Source organism: Alosa pseudoharengus, unplaced genomic scaffold, assembly GCF_046254945.1.
Source record: "Alosa pseudoharengus isolate Yale_2024_CS ecotype anadromous, Long Island Sound unplaced genomic scaffold, YU_APseudo_1.1 YU_APseudo_1.1_scf_23, whole genome shotgun sequence".
NCBI classification, from domain to species: domain Eukaryota; kingdom Metazoa; phylum Chordata; class Actinopteri; order Clupeiformes; family Clupeidae; genus Alosa; species Alosa pseudoharengus.
In genome coordinates, this window is record NW_027468685.1 from 12,810,189 (window position 1) to 12,829,468 (window position 19,280).

General features: G+C 45.0%; 1 protein-coding gene across 3 annotated transcripts in view; it reads left to right on the forward strand.

Moving 5' to 3' along the window:
- The first annotated feature begins 941 nt into the window (after positions 1-941).
- Positions 942-19,280, forward strand: part of nup153 (nucleoporin 153) — a 21,399-nt gene continuing 3,060 nt past the window's right edge. Inside the window, exons 1-19 of one of the 3 annotated variants that reach the window (XM_076301602.1) lie at positions 942-1,052; positions 7,879-8,095; positions 8,488-8,772; positions 9,454-9,587; positions 10,280-10,408; positions 10,631-10,747; positions 11,484-11,528; positions 11,727-11,780; positions 12,387-12,530; positions 13,188-13,240; positions 13,666-13,786; positions 13,984-14,136; positions 15,015-15,113; positions 15,209-15,296; positions 15,398-15,502; positions 15,630-16,256; positions 16,780-16,983; positions 17,146-18,147; positions 18,404-18,772. In XM_076301602.1, coding sequence (XP_076157717.1) covers positions 975-1,052; positions 7,879-8,095; positions 8,488-8,772; positions 9,454-9,587; positions 10,280-10,408; positions 10,631-10,747; positions 11,484-11,528; positions 11,727-11,780; positions 12,387-12,530; positions 13,188-13,240; positions 13,666-13,786; positions 13,984-14,136; positions 15,015-15,113; positions 15,209-15,296; positions 15,398-15,502; positions 15,630-16,256; positions 16,780-16,983; positions 17,146-18,147; positions 18,404-18,772 — 4,024 coding nt within the window. In that variant the 5' untranslated portion in view covers positions 942-974. The remainder of the gene's footprint in view (positions 1,053-7,878; positions 8,096-8,487; positions 8,773-9,453; positions 9,588-10,279; positions 10,409-10,630; positions 10,748-11,483; positions 11,529-11,726; positions 11,781-12,386; positions 12,531-13,187; positions 13,241-13,665; positions 13,787-13,983; positions 14,137-15,014; positions 15,114-15,208; positions 15,297-15,397; positions 15,503-15,629; positions 16,257-16,779; positions 16,984-17,145; positions 18,148-18,403; positions 18,773-19,280) is intronic. The other 2 variants (XM_076301604.1, XM_076301603.1) reach the window with 2 other exon arrangements.

Here is a 19,280-nt window from a genome sequence, read left to right on the forward strand (position 1 = left end):
AAGTGAAAACTCACACACAGGCACACATATACACAAACGCAAATGCACACATGCATACATTCATTTACATACACAAAAGTTTCAAGGGGATGGAGTAGGAGATGGAGACAAACTGACAAGCGTGCATTATTTTTGCGGAGAGAATGTCGAGGACTGAGCAGCGGTCATATTTTGTTGCATTTTGTGGTAGGCCTACATCTAGTTCAAATTCATTTCAACACATTTTCATGAAAGCAGTGCAGACTGATTGTAAAGTATGCCTACTCATCTAGTTGTCGCTCTCTTAATGTTGATTCGTCTACATCCTCTCAGATAAGACTACTGAATTTTCGGATTTTTTTGTTGGACACTGTAGCCTAGGTCTTTTAGGGGTTTTCTCATTTTTGATAGCAGTACCCAGGCATTTCCAAATATTTGTTATATTTTGGGGCCTTCAGATGGATCTGCAAATTCCAGGACCACATTAACATGGCGTATGTGATGTGACTTGGGTCATGGTGAGGGATAAGAGCAAGAAGAGAAAGTCTTTGTATGGATTATCCTATCCAATGACTGAGATTATCCAACGACTGTCAATTGGATTATCAGATGACAATGTAAAACGTTTAACATTTTCTCTACCTTCAAAAACCTTGATAAAAAATGATGGGAAAAGTTGGCTGGCCAAGTCCCTGTTAAAATGAGTTGTTCAGTCATGTGTGACAGTACAGGCTCTCGGTAGCCTACACCCTCTTAAACTAACGTTTTCCTCTTATTTTACCTATTCTTTAAAATTACATTGTAATGAGTGAAGAAAGACCCTAAATCATGTTTTTAAAAGTTATAGTAATGTTAAACTCAATTTCCCACAACTGCGTCACGTTTATTCCAACGAAGTGTCTGACGGTATATTGGTGGGCTGAGCAAGTTTGAGTTCTTTGACAGGCAAGCTCCATCCGGCGCCGAGGCACCGATTAGTGATTCAATAGTTAGCCATGGCGGCCACCGGAGGAGGGAAAATTAGATCAAGAAGATATCATATCGCCTCTAAACCGTATGCTAAAGGAAAACAGGTAATCCGGGCGGTTTTTCTTTAATGCTGTGAAGCGTGTAAAAGGTAGATGTTTGTTCCAGCTGTTTAACAGGGGTATTATTGTTTTATTGAAGACAAATTTCGAGGCCTGTGAACTACCTGCCTTGCTAGCAGGCCCGTGTTTGCTTCACATTATGGCCTGCACTGTATGGTTAATGAGACGGTGCGTAGCTGTTAGCTAAGAATGCCGGGTAGGACAGTCGTATTCTTTCATGGCAGCTGTATTTTGACGCGAGTAAACCTTAATAACATTTGGCTACGAGGGTAAAAACGTCCTCGTAGTTGTAAGTAGACCGTTTTTTCCTCTCAAACTGACGTTAAAAACTTAGCAGTTAGCCGTGTTGAGTAACGTTAGCTATGAAAGCTAACTGTCTCTCGCTTAGCAGCTAACGGTTTGGCTAAAATGTCACCGAATGACTGCTAGCTACCTGCGTTAGCAAGCAATTTTTAAACTAGCTTGTAGGTTGGATAGCTAGCAAGTTCACCGGCATGGTAACGTTCCGTTACTGGGTCTGTATTTTGAAATAATAATACGATAATGTGTGTCATCGGGCGTCTAGCATTTAGCATTGTAATTCATATTGCTTGTCTCAGTTTAGGGATTTGTAACTCGTCTACTTAAATAGGTATATATCAATAGCTACGAAGCTAAAAAGGTGCTGCGCAGTGCGCCTAACGTCGTTTGGATGAATGCCAGGGCCCACATGGGTAACCAAGTTATCGCTAGCTAGCCATAATGTTAGCAACTTGGCTAACAGTAGTTATGGTTAAGCAGCGAGCTAACTCTGCTCGCTAGCAACCACGCTACCAGCAATGTCAGTTAAAGTTCCGCGCGTCTTCACTTTGTCGTACAGAATAGATGAATGCAGGTAGCATAACAACAATCATATGCATTGTGTCTTGCTTATATTACATTTAGGTTGAAAGTTCTTTTGAGGACATTGTAACGTCGGCTTCGGCTGGTGTCTACTTGGGTGACAAAGAAATCCAACGTTAGCAAATTGTTTGGACGACACATTAATTGACGTTTCCTACACGTGTGGTTTCCCTCGCAGTTAGCTTATTAGCTCGCGTTGATTTAACGGTCTCACTACGCTGCCTCCAGAGCTCTATGGGAAAGGAAAGCGTGTTCAATCAATGTCTATTAAACTCTCAAATTGACCTCATGTCGTGTCTTTTAGCATTTTGTGAACGTTCTCTTAACTGGGATCTCGCCAGCTCGCTGTCTAGAAAGGAATCGGTAGCTAGCCAGCCAGCGTTAACTAGATACGTCATCATTGGATAACAAAGCAGGTGGTTTTATACCCTTTCTGAGGCCACCTTTAGAACTATGTGCATGGGCCTGTTATTTCCCTTTCTGAAACGGATGAGTCGGCGATCATTCCCTGTTACGTTTTGTCGTCTGACGAACTGACTATTGTGGCTAGGTAAAGTCAGCTGACGCTGTTGATTACCGTTAGCTCTATTGGAACCCAAGTCAGTAATGGTGATTTGTTAGCGTAGACTAGTTAGGGTAACATTAGCTGTGTTTATGCAGTTTAACGCATGCATCGGAGCTCATGGCTATAGATCTTTTGGCACACTGCCATGTGTTCCTGTCTGATATTTACATTTTGTCTGTTTAAACAGTATGGCACATCTGTTTAGCACCAAAGTCAAAGAGCTTGTCATGTTACGATACATTTTCACAAACTCCCCCCCCCCCCCCCTCTAGTGAGGTCAGACTGACCCCCGATCATTGAACTTTTGTTTGTGAAAGCAAGAACAACCCCTTGCATACCACCGCCCCGCCAAAATACTTGCTAATGTTCGCCTGGCCTCCACCGTTTTAGGTAAAATGGTAATTGAATGGAAACGATTAATGCACGTTATGCATGTTATATTTGCTCCTTTTCAGTGTCTAGTGGCGTCACACACACTATCTGTAGATTATTCTAGAGTGTGCAGCAGCGGGCATGAGAGAATCAAATAATGGTGTCCTCAGGGGATTTCCAATGTATTTCACTTTGGCTCGTTTGAATTTCCTCCATCTAATCTAGTCATCAAAAAGAATAAAACAAGAATGGTTCTAGAGATCCTTTGCAGGTGTTTAAAACTGTGCATCCAGAGTGTTCCACCAAATGTGAAGCATTTTTAGTGTGTTTTAATATGTAAGGTGATGATGCCTGCTGTGAACATGGATGCACAAAGATTCCATCAGTTGATGATGCACTCCCCTTTGTTCTGTGCTTTAGTACAGGGGTTCCCAAACTTTTCCACGACAAGGCCCCCCAAATACCACTAGGTTCTGGCCAAGGACCCCCTTGATGTGTTATTAAACCCATCGACAATACTACGGCAAATGTAAAAATACATTAAGCTAATCCTAATAATTATTTTAGCCACAAGCACTTCGCGATGGGGCACACAGTGTGTAATAATTGCATTTGGGGCTTTCTGCTATATGAGAGCTATCACTTTACTATTATTCCCAGTCATTATCATGAAAAATATAATGTTCAGATATGCCACAAATTATTCTAATGACATTGTATAACAACCCTCATAATAATAGGTGTATTTTACATTTTTCAAATGTATTTATTTGTTTCTTTTATTTTTCCTTCCAACTTGCTGAGGCCCCCCTGGCACCCGCTCGCGGCCCCCATTTTGAAAACCACTGCTTTAGTATGTAGGTTGACAATGCTTTTAAATCGAAAAGGACCTTAATAGAAGTGCCTTCTGGGAAAATGTAAGTAGCAACTGCCCATACTGGCAAAGCAACTTATGCCAGATGCTGCCTTTGGGAAACTTATGAGGATGCATTGATATGTTTTGACACAGTAGGTAGTCTCTAACCAGCTTTCCGCTTTTTTTCAAGAAAGTCTGCAGGATTCCAGGTCTGTTAAAAATACACAAAGGCTTGTAAGTCTGTGACTTGTGCTGCATCACCAGTGTCTCAGTGCCTGCCATCTCTTTGCAAGGTCAAAGTTGAGTCCCCTCAGGTCTTAAAAAGGAGGCTGCCTGTGGTTTGGTCAGCTCTGTTCAGCATGTAGCTAATTGGACAATTACATGCTTGAGCTCCATAGATGGCAGCAGGTCCCTCCCACAGCTGTGGTGATAAAGCTGTGTAAGGGAATGATTCCTTCTAACCTCAGTGTCACTGTTGGAGTAGACTACAGAAAAAGAGCTACACTCCTGGATCTTACGGGTGGGTGGGGGTTTAATTTTGTTTTTTATTTAATTTATGATCACACATGTTCACAGGAGGTGTGCACGAACTGCTGCCATGGCTGGAATACTGTGCTGCCTGTGTGGTGCTGTACAGCAGTGTTTCCCGAACTGTTTTCTGGGGACCCAAATTTTTTTTTTATGACAGACCATCGTGACCCATTTCACTTCAATTCACCACCAATATTGGCCAAAATGTCGATGTTTTGGGCCACAGGTTCTCAAACTTTCTTTGCTGATGCCCCCCCCCCCCCCAAACCATTCTACAGTGGCATATTTAGGTGGTTGGATAGATATCTAATTAGATAGATAGATAGATAGATAGATATACTTTATTGATCCCTAGGGGAAATTCAAGATAATTGCGCCTATTAGCTCTGGGCCCAGTTTCCCGAAAGCATCGTAAGCTTAAGAAGGTAGTAAAGTCCCTCTTACGAACATCTTAAGGTTTGGGACTGTTTCCCAAAACCATCGTTGCTTCAGAACGTCGTGAAAACATCGTAGATCTACCGAGTGATCCAGAGTACTCGTTACTGGCTAAGAGCGTCTTAACAGGTACTTCTCACTGAGGTCACCAGCAGGACATACAGGGAAATTATAACTAAGAATATAATTATGCAACTTAGGTTGCATTACTTCTGTGTACATTTACTTGTAATACATCAGATTTTAGTGTGCAAAATGGTATACATTTCACGTTTCATACGTTTATAATAATGTGATTAAAATGGACAAAAATGCAGACATAGACCAAGAGAATTGCAAACTATTCTGGCAAAGTGTAGGTTCTTTTATTAGGTCTAGCAGAGTAAGTTAATGTGTTTTTTTTTTTTTATTTTTTTTTATTTTTTATTATTATTATTTTTTTCCCCCAAGTTTTTCAGAAAACACAACCAAAAAAATAAATTCTGTCAAAAAATGACTTGTGCCATTATTTTAGGAAGGTGACGTTATTTAAGCCTATACATTTCCTCACTATACTTGGCCTCTTTCTCATCTTCAAACATATTCTTCAGTGACTCCCCCAAAACACTATGGTGGGGGCAACACACACAGTGGGGCACTCACAAGTAGCAAAGAACAGGCATGCCCGATGTACTGAGTAGCATAAGTCCTAAGCCGATGTCCATGCATCATGCAACAAACATGAAAACGGTGAAACAATCTAATCATAAATAATTTATATGAAATTAATAATTTTATTTATGTCTCTGTGTTGCATAGTCTGCTGGGGATGTATAACTTGTCATTATGCTGGCGACCCAAATAGTCTCTTGCGACCCAGTATTTGGGAACCAATGCTGTTTAGGGTAATGCTGGACACCATACAAGAGAGGGAGGAAAATGGTGTGCAAGGGAGAGAGTTGAGAAGTCTGTCATTAGGGCACTCAAGAGGCCACAGTAGGTGAAGATTAGCAGATGCGTGTGCAGCATGGGGTTATCTGGAGATGAAAGCCTTTTGCAGATCTCCTCTCAACTGCAGGCACACTCCTGCTGCAGCTCGCACATTACACTACTCCTGGTTACAGTGGGAGGGGGGTGCTCGGGGAAACTTGACACAAAGGCCTCTTGTGCCATTAGTTTGTGTGTGATTCCGGAATCTATTCTCTCGATCAGGCTCTTCCATGTCATTTAAACCGTAGCATTCTTCAGTCAGCTGTTGAATTTCATGTTGGGCTATAGGAAATTCTGTCAGTCACACTACCCTAACAAATGGTCTGAATGTGTTGAAGTGCATTCTTTAGCCTTTGTAGGTGGTAAAGGGCATAGCCTATAGTGTGAACTGCGCTGTTGAAATGGCCCCTTTATTTTCACCTTCTGAGCATGTCTGTCCTTAGCCATCTTGTGTAATTAATTTTTCACATTGAGATCACTAGTATGCATCTAATCCAGCAATGGTTTGACTAGTCTACTAATAATGCACAACTAGAAAAGAGGGTCAATAAGCACTCACACCGATGCTGATTGGGTAGCCATTGCAAAACACAAGAAGCTTCAGTTTCAGTTTATTGGTTTATTTTAAGACGGGGACCATGTACAAGGTTCATTAATTATGTGGAGTAAAAAGATGGCTTGTACCAGATTATAGCTAAAAGCTCATTTCCATCTGCAGTCCCTCTGACAGAGTTATTGTACAATACATATAATGTTTGTATGACATGAATAATATTTGACATCAAACCACTTGTCATTCATATAAATTAATAGTTTCTCTCACACTTATGCCATTTATGAACTTTTCTTTGTGTCGTTGTTGGTTCCTAACTTAACAGTGGGCTACACGCTCGCTGAGGAGAGCTAAATCCTTAGAGGTACTATTTTAATCTTGTTTGTTCAGTAAATACACCCTTGACCACTCGGTGATCCAGCAAACCCGCAAATGGTTGGTAGTTGCCGTTTATCGAGGCGGTGTGAATTGCCTCTCTGGAATTCCAGTGTCTGTCACAGTGGTGCAAGCGGGTTGGTTTGTTCAATGCTAGCAGAAATGGTGTGCTGCGTGAACGCATTAGCCTACCCGGGTGCCTTTGTGTGCTGCTGTGTTTATGTAACTGAAGCTCAGTGAAGCTGCAGTGCAGAGCGATTCCCTGTGCTGGGATTACTCACCCTGTACAAATCAGTAGTTCTGCAAACATCAGAGGTTGTTGTTAGAATTTGCGTATCAGTATGGAGGGTAGTAGAGCATGCACAGATTGTCTTGCATAGCTACAACGCTTTAGGAAGCTCAAGGGGGACTAATTTTTCTTTTATTTGCTTTGTAATGCCACTGTTGACTGAATTATTACTTAAGTATGACTAGACCCTCTTAACTCGCAGCACCATAGAATTGGAGACAAAGGCAGTAGCACGACCGAAGGTCCTCTGGCATGATGGCTTAATATGTTCTTGAGCAAGATCCTGAAGCCACCCTCCACAAATGAATGAGGCAGTGTGACTTGGAAGAGGAAGACTGACCCTTGGATCAGTGATAAGCATGCCCTATGGTTTGGTGAAGCCCGTAACGACAGGGTTTGTGCAGCACAATGCCGTTACAATGTAGCTCAGTGAGAGAATTCAGAGAGCAGCAGCTGCTGCTGCTCCTAATGAGACCTGTGTGGTGTAGACACAGACGCTGGCAAGCTGACCCAGATACATCACTGCCATGGCAAAGCTTTGCAGCCTGGTCTAGTGTTTGCATGTGTGAAACACACACACACACACACACACACACACACACACACACACACCTGTCCTGACATGACCTTTCATGGAACATGGTTTAAGTTTAATACTGCAGGCAATCTTGTGTGATTAACTTTTTTAATGAGGAACTTACGTTTTTGAGTCTTGCTCACACTAGATCATGCTGGCCTGAAGGACTAGACGGTCTGCAGTAAATATGGAACCGAGAGATGTCAATGCCATATTTGGTCAGATGTGATCTATGCAGTACAGATTTATAAACAGTAGCAACCTATGATTACTTGCCAAAAAGTTGCGAACAGCATAGCAATGGTTGCTAAGCTGACGTTGGAAAACTCATGTTGTGGCAGGCCCAACTGCGTCCGAGATCTCTCCAGATGGTGGTCTGACTCTGCTCTGTCTGTGTGCTTCTTCAGCAGGCTGGTCTCATCAGCAGGGTGACCGACACAGTGAAGAGCATCGTTCCCTCTTGGCTCCAGAAGTACTTCAGGAACGGAGAAGTGGCTGAGGGCAGTGCCACCGCCGCCACACGACTCGCCCCAGAGCTCAACAGCCAAGACCCGCCTGCTAACGGCAACCAGGAGAGCTCCCCTCACGGCCGTGACTCGCCCGAGCCCAGCACCAGTAACACAGGTGCGATACGCTGTCCCAGACACACTCTCTTGGCGTTGAATGCAAGAGCAGATAGATAGATACTTTATTCATCCCCAAGGGGAAATTCAAGGTCTCAGTAGCATACAGACATCACACACAACATGCACTTACAGCAGAAAAAGTAATATAAGTATATATATATATATATATATATATATATATATATATATATATATATATATATATATATATATATATATATATATATAAATAAATAAAATATTAAAACTAAATCAAAAATCTACAAAGTTTGACTAACTGAAATGTTTTTGTGATGCTTCAGTTAGCTCCCTGAGCAGTTTTGAACCGTGCATGTGAAGGAGATTGATGAGTAAAGCAAGGTAATGATTTAAAGCTTCTCTGACTTCCAGAACCTTCTACAAGCCGCGCATCACTGAACTTCCAGGATGTGCTGTCAAGACCTCCTCTCAACCGTTCCCACCTACACTTTGCCTCGCTGGACGGCTCCCCAGCCCTGGGTGGCTCCAGCTCACTGTTCCCCCAGCCCTCCACCTCCACCTCTGCCCCGTTTGGGAGCCCCTTTGCCTCCACCTCGAACTTCTCCCTGGTGAAGGAGATCAAGGACTCCAGCTCTCAGCACGAGGATGACAACATCTCCACCACGAGTGGCTTCTCATCACGTGCCTCTGACAAAGGTAGTGATGGCGTTTTCTGTCATATATGCTGTATTGTGTTGTATGGCTGCTGAGATTTGTTAAGTAGGAATTATTATTTGCACAGACACATTTCGGTGCGCATTTGCAAGCGCCGAAATGCGTCTGCAAATAGAAGCGCACTTATGCATAGTGCGGCCTCCCTCCTACTTTACTTGATCTGACTATTCAGGCCAGCACTCTGATAGTTTGGAAAGATACACATTAAGTGAAGCCTGCTCCTATCCTCACTTGCTTAGATTTGTTTAAATGTAGAATCGAAGCGGGTGGGCCCATGATGGAACAGAAGAGTAGCTTGACTAGGTGTAATAATACACATGAACTGCAAGTTGTCGATCATCATTTCATTCAGTGTTTCCCAGAGAATTGAAAATTTGTGGTGGTTGGTTTGTAGAATTAACTTGAATGCAACCGTTTAACAAATTAGCACAGCGTGGTTATGATGCTAACCAGATTTAAGCACAATTTAGTACAACCTGGAAAATCATTGTGTAGTGGTCAATGTTATTGATATTGTGGTGGACAATGTAATGGAATGTCAATGTATGGGAAACACTGTTATTTAAAAGTCCAGCATAGGGCTAGTATGTATTAGTGCAGTACAGCACAGCGAGTGGCACATGATGGCCAGATCTCCAGCCTAGGCCTGAATTCTTGTTGCAGATGTGCCCACCTCAAAGCCTGCCCCGCTGCTTTGGTCCCCAGAGACGGACCGCTCTCACTCAGGCACGCAGCCCTCCCAGGCCGGCCTCAAGAAGCCCTCCTTCAACCTGTCGGTGTTCGGCACCTCTGCTCTGGTGAGTGATGGCATGCATTAGTATATAAGTATAAGTATATATACTCTTTTGATCCCGTGAGGGAAATTTGGTCTCTGCATTTATCCCAATCCGTGAATTAGTGAAACACACACAGCACACACCGTGTACACACAGTGAGGTGAAGCACACACTAATCCCGGCGCAGTGAGCTGCCTGCAACAACAGCGGCGCTCGGGGAGCAGTCAGGGGTTAGGTGCCTTGCTCAAGGGCAGTTCAGCCGTGCCTACTGGTCGGGGTTCGAACCGGCAACCCTCCGGTTATAGGTCCGAAGTGCTAACGTCTGCCCCCATAATCTTAAAGAATCAATGGGGTGGTGGGTTTAGTGCCAAATGGACAAATCCGATTATCCGAGATTTGAAGCAGTGTTACATGGTTGGGTGTTTTGAGTATTTGTAAATGTTGGGTATGTTATGGATCGTGTTTTTCATGTCGGTTGTGTTTGTAAGCGTGTGCGTTTGTGTGTGAGGGATGGTTTTTGCATGTGGAATCATTCCAAGTAAAGTGAGTTTGTATTTGAGAGCTATTCCCACCCTATGTGTGAAATGGATGTGTATCCATCTATCTATTCTATTTGCTAGGCTTGCTTGTCCTAAATACTTATGTGTGTGTGTGTGTGTGTGTGTTTGCCTTTGTTCCTTTTTAACCTGTACCTTTTGTGTGATGTGGAACAGTCTACAATGAACAGCTCCATGCTGAGCTCCAGTCAGCTGGGTGACTCACCCTACTACCCTGGCAAAACCACGTACGGAGGCGCCTCTGCTAGCCGCAATGCCCGCTCTCGCCCAAGCACCCCTTATCAGGTCCGTAATGAGCCACTGCTGACATTAACATGAGATGTAGTCTGTAGACTGAAGAACAAGTAGTACTCGCAACGACTAAAAGAGTATCGTTTTTTTTACTATCAAATGCAGTGCAGAAACGGAAAAGAGAACCTTTACTTCCGGCAACATGTTGTAGTCGCTCTCCTCACATGCTTATGTTGTCTTCTCCGTCCTTGGCCTTCCTCCTGTTTTTGCCCTCAGGTCCCAGTGAGGAGACAGATAAAGGCGAAGCCTGCTGGCACTCAGCCCTGCGGGGTGACCAGTGCCACAGCCCGCCGCATCTTGCAGTCCCTAGAGCGCATGTCCAGTCCTCTGGCCGTGAGTTGCCTTTCACTTCTTATCCTTTTCAACTTAAAAAGCCCCCAGTGTGGCGTGAACCCACTGCAGAGTTTATTGGTCAGGGGGAGGAAAGTTTCTGTCACTCACCGGGAATGTTCATCATAGACTTGGCAATCACCAGAGCAAGGTTGCATGTTATCAGGCAAACTCCACCATCTTCAGACCATATTTTAGTAGTTTAGCCTATTGTTGAGTGGATGCAGCTGGTAGGTAAAGTAAGCCAATAGAAGGCTGTTTGTGGATTTTTTTTTTTAATGAGCCATCTACCTTACTCATAACAACACAAGTGTATTCCATTAGTTCAAGATTTGTTGTGGAGGGACTAAAATACTGCAGACATTGAAAGGGTTATTACAATTTGAGACTACTGTTTGGTTGTTTACGGATTCATAAATGAATGAAGAAATGTCAAAAATAATCCTCAAGCTATTGTTTCATATTCAAGACCTTAGTGGGACATTGTTAGCACCCATCACTAAATGGCAACTAAAAATGAGAAAATTGGCTCCTAAGCTGGAAGACTTTTTTGCTAGTTCAAAAACTGTTCTTGATTTGTATTGGCCACGGCTCGCTTTCCCCTCATTTTCAGTACTTAACAGTTTTCACTACAATTCCATGTATGCCATGGAACGAGGTCATGGAAAAATTGTTTGCCGGTGGTTTCGAGCCCTGAAGCAAGAACAGCTCATTTACATGAACTTTTTCCCTTTCATAGGATGCAAAAAGAATCCCCTCAACCATATCGTCACCTTTGTCAAGAGTGAGTATCTTCTCCCTGTTTCCCTGTGCCTCTGTTCCCTTCGAGTTGGGTTTTAATGGGCATTTGAACTAGGTTGAGTTCTAAACAAATTGGTTCAGGTCCAGCTTGAGACTTGTTGTTGATTGCGACCCATTACAAACAATCAACATGACAGAATTGTCGGAGAGACTTGAAGCTCATTCTTGTTTCTTTCTACAGCCACTGGATCGCACAGACTTGGATGCTTCACCTTTCCAGGTCAAGAAGAAAAAGGTACTGTATGCATGCGCACATGTGTTAGTCCTCCTCTCACGCTGCCCACGGTGTTGTTTTTGTTATTGCCCTACTGCAACAGGGTCGAGTGTGTGTGTGTGTGGGGGGGGGGTGGGGGGGACTGCCAGCCTCTGACTGCTGTCACTTCCATTGACAGCTGTTGTCCTTGTGGCAAAAGTGTGCCTAAAAGGTGCCTGTATTAAAACCATTATCCTCAGACAGCTGTAACAGCTGAGTCTCAACAGTGATCTTTTTCAAAGCCAGTCAGATGGTTCCCAGCGCACTAACTTCTCACTCCACTTAATGTTGCTCTGTTAATAAAATGTAGTATGCTTTTGTATGCATATGTAATCCTGTGCATTGTGATTCAAGTTAAAAGAGTGGAGAGAGATGCGTATGTTGTGTTACAGCTGTAGAACACCAACTTTGGCTTTATGAATTATGTTGCTAATGTTTATGGCTAGTTCAAATGAGTTTGCTTCACACATCCAACTTGATGTTGTTTATGTCCTGTCCAAAACAGCAGTGGTGTTTGGTAGTATGTAGATATAGATAGAACAGCAGTGTGACCAGTTTGTGTGTGTGTGTGTGTGTGTCCTTGTGCAGATGGACACGTCGCTGCCGCCAGTGCAGAAGCTGGTGGTGCCGTCAGCTGCCACCGCCTCTGGGAACCGTTCCATGGCGTTCCGTCCCTCTCTCACACCTGGTGGAGTCAATCGGGCACTCGAGAGGACAGCCTCCAGGGACACGGTGAGGACCCTTTTCAGTTATTGTCGTTGTCTCTGGCTACGGGAGATTAAATTTATGAATGAATGCTTGCATGCAGCCCTACCAGAGGCCTTCCTCTGCATAATTTTTTTTTTTAAGCCACTTCATATAATGCAACCTGACATGGAGTAGCGATATCCAATGTGATATCCTTATCTTTGGTAGTTAAATTGACGTCCATGTTGAAATGAGTAAATGTAAATGAATAGGTGTTGACTCGGATTCAAAATGTAATTGCAGTTACATTTACACTTCATTTACACCACCACGTTTGATTTGTTCTGCATCTGTTGGACTTTACTAATGTGATGGGAGCTATGCAAATTTAAAGTAAAATGATCCTCTATGATGGGCCTCTCTCTTCAAACTTTTACCAGTTCTTTTACCAGTTCCACTACAAGTATGAGCATGATATTGATGGTTGTATTCGTTTCACTTTTTAGCAGTTGCTGTTTGAGCTAGAGGTTATTTCATCCATCCAGTGGTCTCCGTTCTATATTCTAGACAAGCATGTGTTGGGGAAAAGTCGGAGTTCTTTTTTGGCTCCGTAACTCCCTTATCTAATCAGGGTCGTGCATGTGCGTGCATGAAGGCTCCAGCACACTAACGTCTAGTCATGTTCTGTTTCTGTGTCTGTAGCCTGTGAGAAGATCTCCCTTAATACCGGAAGCTGCACCAACCACGTCTCAAAGGTAAAACATCTCGTTGGAGAGAATATTGCTTACCACAACAAAAATGTGGCTATATATAGCTAGCCCAGATAACAAGTCCACTGATTCATATCGGCAACTCCGGATGTAACTCAAGTTGGGATATGGAATTACGCCTGTGTCATATTTTGCCACTAGTGCATCACTCCATGCCTTTGTACATCTTAACTTAATATTCATATTAAAATGATCATGACATCATGTTGATCTTTCTGATCAGTAATGTTGAGTCCACACTTGTGTATGTGTTGTAGTTTGTATTTGTGAATCTCCTCCTTTTTACGTAGTTGAAGCACTGGGCTTTAATAATTGGCTGGATATCTGCATGTCTGCTGCACACAAGTCTCTATTGCTTTTTACTGGGTGTGTAGGAGTGGTGGTTTTATCCTTTTGCAACTCCATTGTAGCACAAGCTCTCCGGCCTACCCCCTGTCCAGCACCCCTACGGTCAGCAGTGCTGGCTCCGGAGGAGGCAAGATGAAGCGGGAGAGGGCAGTCAGGCCCTCCACCAAACGCCCAGAGGATGAGGTCCGTGTGTATCGCTCGCTACACTTATGAATTCAAATCGTGCTCAGACAGGCAGTTTAATTTCTTTGCCCATACTTGCAGATGAACTAACGTGCCTGAATGGGCATTTCCTCATCTGTCTCCATTTGACACATCCTGAATATTGGTAACATGCCTGCATTGCTGACAGGTTATTGATTGATTTTCTGGCGTTTCAGGTAGCAGAGGTCCCCGACCTGCCTGCCATCTCCCTCCCCATCAGCACACGTGCACTGCCCACTTTCAGCTTCTCCTCCCCATCCACCACCACCACCTCCACACCCACACCTGCCCCTGCCAAAACGGCCCCTGCCGAGACAGTCACTAAAAAGGTGAGCAGACGTTTGGATCATGTTTTGGGGTACAGATTATGGTTTCAATAGGGCCGTTTCCACTGCAGGAACTGGAACTTAGTTTTACGGGTGCGCGTATCGTGTTGTTTCGGGAACTTCTACGGGGCTGAATCAAGTCCCTGACTCTAGGTCTCAGTGCGGCCAAAAGACTTGAGCTGTGAACGAGGTGTGAGTGGAAGATGACTATCACTTCTTTTTTTATTATTATTATTATTATAATTTTTTATCCCAGCAAGGCAGACGTTATTTACAGCTAAATTAATTACAGGTTAGGTAGCCTACATTGAATGAACAAAAATAGGCTTTAACTGGTTAGAATTTCAATTGTAGGCTTTATTCATTTATCAAGTAGGTGACCATTACAAATGAAACCTACATAATGCAACATTTAATTTGGAACAGCTATTCAAAGGTAGCCTATGCTCTCTATTGACTCTATTGATTCCAGCTGTTATGCCATTTCAGTTAATCTAATTAGCGTTGCGATCTTGCAGTAAAAAAGGCTGCATATGGTTATGTCCTGTAAACAATGGAAACACACGGGCTGACTAGCGAGGCGGTCCTGCACCTATCCCCTTTACCTGGGTAGGGGATAGATTTTAAAAAACATATTTACGTTTCTGTAGCACACAGTGCTCTGGCCATTAAATAGCCTTAGTTGCGGAAATGGCCTTAAATTAAACAAACAAACAAACCTGGGTAGGGGGCCTGTTACCTGCAGTGGAAACATGCCTACTGTTTCCTCTGTTTGTCTGATTTGGTGGCTAAGCCTCAGCTCCCACAATGTGTGATGATGTGTCCCATTTAGTGTTGACGTTACCGTAGTGATACATTTGTAACCTGCGTCTCCCCTGCAGGATCCGCTGCCACCATCCTCACCCCCTTCTGTGCCCTTCACTTTCGCTTCCCCTATCGTCAAGGCGACAGCTGCCAGCCCTCAATCTTTCTCTCCATCTGTAAGTGCTTGCAATTGCCAGTTTCCAGTCCAGTACTTAAACATGAGGGAGTGATTTACTAATTGTGTGTGTGTGTGTGTGTGTTTGTTTTGCAGTCTGGTTTCACTTTCAGCGCTCCAGTCATGAAGACTGATCTCACCGTGTCTAATAACTCTGCTGCTGCTTCGCCCATCACTGTTACAGGTGAGTGGGATCTACTTCCAGTTTAAGGGTCACATTCCTTGGATCTAAAGGCTATTTTGTGGGTGTGTGTTTATGTCTCCCATGTTTTGGTGTGTTTACAGTGAAGAGCACAGCGAACACTGAGACCAAAGAGGAGTTTTCGGGCCCCTTCAAACCAGCCAAGACCCTGAAGCAGGGCAGCGTGCTGGATCTCCTCAAGTCTCCTGGTAAGACTCGGGCACCCTTTCATGGTGTCTTTGGACTCTCACCCTCAGCGCTCTTACAAAGCGAACTACTGTCCAGGCGTAGTTTTGTGTTAATCTCTCTCTCTCTGCATCTGTCCTGCACCCACAGGTTTCTCTTCCAGCTCCCCCACCTCCACCCCCTCCTCTCAGCCTGCCCCCAGCCTCCCCTCTGTCTCTGGCTTCGGGGACAAGTTCAAGCCTCCAGCGGGCTCCTGGAGCTGCGACACCTGCATGCTGCAGAACTCTGCAGTGGACACCAAATGCGTAGCTTGCCAGACCTCCAAACCACAGACTGACTCCTCCTCATCCTCCTCGTCTTCGTCATCATCTTCCTCCTCCTCTAAATCAGACAATAAACCCCCTGTTTCTACGACAGCGGCCTCCAGTACGGGGTTGGCGGCCCTGTTTGCCCCTCCAAAGGGCACGTGGGACTGCGACACTTGCCTCGTGCAGAACAAGCCGGACGCACTCAAGTGTGTGGCCTGCGACACCGGCAAGCCTGGCACCGGCGTTAAGCCCGGCCTAACACTTCCAGCGTTTTCGACATCCAGCTTTTGTGCTGCCACAACTGCTGCTTCTGCTGCTACCACCACTTCTTCATCGTCCACCTCTAGTGGACTGTTGGGATTTGGGGACAAGTTTAAAAAGCCAGAGGGCTCGTGGGACTGTGACACTTGCATGGTGCAGAACAAAGCGCAGGACACCAAGTGTGTGGCTTGTCAGAGTGCAAAACCAGGTGAGCGAATGATGTTAAGGTCTCTGGTCAGTTCTGGTCTCAACTTGTCAGTGACCTTTCCCAGTGCACATCTACGGAGACAAATTAAATGTCAAGGCCCTATCAAATGAAGAAGCATCTCTTAACTGGTACAGGGGAGTTTTTTTTTTTTTATCACTGGTTTGAGTTTTGAAAAGTCTTTCCCTTGACCAGTGATTTACCTCTTGGTGCTTCTGAACAATACATACACTTGCAAACATTGACCTCTATATATCACTGTCTATACTAAGTCTGATGTCTATATGTTTGCCTAGTGTTGTATGTAAATGTGATGTGTGATATGCCCTGTCCCTGTTACTTGTTATATGTGCTGCAGAACAGGAACCTGCTGGAAATCATTTTTTTTTTTACTGAGTCAGGCCTGTTTTAAACTGTAACTTTGTTACTTTTAATACTTTGCTGTATAATAAATATAAAATCAATAAACAAATAAACTTCTATCATTAACCCCCTTACTTCTCCCCCCCCCCCCCCCCCCCATCAGGAGCCTCTGGAGCAGCACCTGCCTCCCTGCCCGCCCTGTCCTCCTCCAGCAGCTCAGCAGCGCCCCTGCTGGGCTTTGGGGATAAGTTCAAGAAGGCAGCAGGCAGCTGGGAGTGTGATGTCTGCTGTGTGCAGAACAAGGCAGAAGACCTTCAGTGTGTGGCCTGCCAGAGCAATAAGCCCGGAGCCAAACCCGAGCCAAAAGGTACAACAGGAAACTTGGCAACAAACAGTATTTCCATTGATACTTAATTTGCATCTAACTATAATTCATCCTTTTTTTTTCCTCTTGAAAATATGTCTTCGCTCTTTGACCTCAACCTTTCCCTCTACCTGAATTATTTTGTTTTTACTTTTACCCTTGCAGCTTCGTTTGGTACTTCGACATTAACAAATTCCAGCTCTGGCGGATTCAAATTTGGCTCCAACAATACCACTGCCTCAAGTGGCATCAAATTTGGTGGAACCATCTCAGACTCCTCTAGCGCCCCTTCTGGTGGCTTCAAGTTTGGAGGCGCGTCATCTGACTCCACTGGGGGCTTCAAGTTCGGTGGTGTCTCTGAAACCACCACCTCCTCCTCCTCTTCTGGAGGTTTTAAATTTGGCAGTGCCACCACTACAGAGGCTTCCTCGACCACCAATGGCACTCCGTCAGGGGGCTTCTCATTTGGCATAGCCTCTTCATCCTCTTCCACATCGATCATCACCACCACCACCTCCACTGAAGACTCTAAGACGTCAGATGCTCCCAGCTTAGGCGGAGGCTTTAAGTTTGGTGCCAGCAACTTGACATTTGGCACGACGAGCACAGCACCTGCAACTGAAGCCAGCGTTGCTCCTGCACCTGCAGCTGACTCCTCGGCCACGGGCTTCTCTTTTGGCCTCTCCAAACCAGAGGAGAAGACGAGTGCCACCCCCTCCCCCACCTTTAGTTTCTCCACCCCTCAGGACGCCACAGCCACAGTCCATGCCACCTCCACCACCGCCGCCTCCTTGACCTCGCTCCCCGTCTTTGGGAAGCTCTCTGGGCTCGAGCCGGCCACCTCTGCTCCTTCCTTGCTCTCCACCGCCAAGTTTGGCGAGCCTGAGAGCTCGGAGCCGGCGCTCTCCGCGCCCGTCTTCTCTTTCGGGAAACCGGAGGAGAAGGAGGCATCCTCCACCTCGGCTCCGACCGCCGGTTTCCTCTTTGGTGCAGGGAAGGAGGCAGAGAAGGCTCCCAGCACCACTGCTGCCCCCTCTGTTGGCTTCTCGTTCAGCAAGCCTGAAGTAGCTGTGGAGGCCAAACCTGTTTTTGCCTTTGGCAAACCTGCCGAGAAGAGCGAGCCAGAGGCCCCCAAACCCTCCTTCGCGTTTGGCCAGACCAGTACTGGTGAGCGTTTTGCGCGCGCGCGCGCGTGTGTGTGTGTGTGTGTGTGTGTGTGTGTGTGTGTGTGTGTGTGTGTGTGTGTGTGTGTGTGTGTGTGTATGTTTACTATCTGAGGTTATAACTAATATGAAATGGTATACTATACACTTTATTATTTTTAGTAATTCTAGATATTAGACGATGAATGTTATTTTTTTTTTTTTTTTATTAGGCTCATCCAAATGGATGAGTAATTACAATCTCGCCCTCCTCTCTACAGATGCGTCAGCTGCCAAGCCAGCCTTTGGCTTCATGTCTGCAGCACCATCCAGCACTGCCTCCAGCACGCCCCCTGCCCCCAGCCTGTTTGGTGCCGTAGCCAGCTCCACCACTGCCCTGGCCCCCACCCCTGCCCCCACTCCTGCCTCTGTTGCGGCTCCTGCCCCCTCCAACACCTTTCTGTTTGGCCAGAGTGCTGCATCAGAGGCCCCCCCAACAAAGGCCTTCCTTTTCGGACAACAGGCACAGGAGACCCCGGCCGCCCCTTCGGCCACCCCTGCCCAGCCCTTTATGTTCGGCGCATCGGCCACCGCGAATGCGCCCTCTTTCGCCTTCGGAGCAACGTCTTCATCTACACCGGCTTCTGCAGGTACGCTGGTCACAGTTGTGTGAAGGTTCAGTAATTAAAGCTTTCAGACCATACGTTAAAGGATTTTTTTTGCTGCACTTGCACAGACCACTCCGATGCTCACAAAGTAATTTGTTTTATCTGTGAGATTTTTATTTGTTTGTTTTAAATCTAATTTGTATTGGGGTGGGTGCCGTGGCGGAACTGGTTATAGCGCCCGTACCATATTCGGGTCCGCGTGCGCACGGCGACCCGGGTTCGAGTCCGACCCGGGTCATTTCCTGATTCTACCCCATCTCTCACTCCCGCTCGCTTCCTGTCACTCTCTCTACTGTCCTGTCCAATTAAAGGTATTAAAAAAAGAAAAAGCCCCCCAAAAAATTATTATATTAGAATTTTGCCATAGTATAACCATAGATAATGATATGGCTTTAAACTGAAATTACTACTACTATGTCTCTTGTGTAATATTGGGCCATATGTAGAATAAAAGATGTAAAATACTCAGAATTATTTTTTGATGAATGAG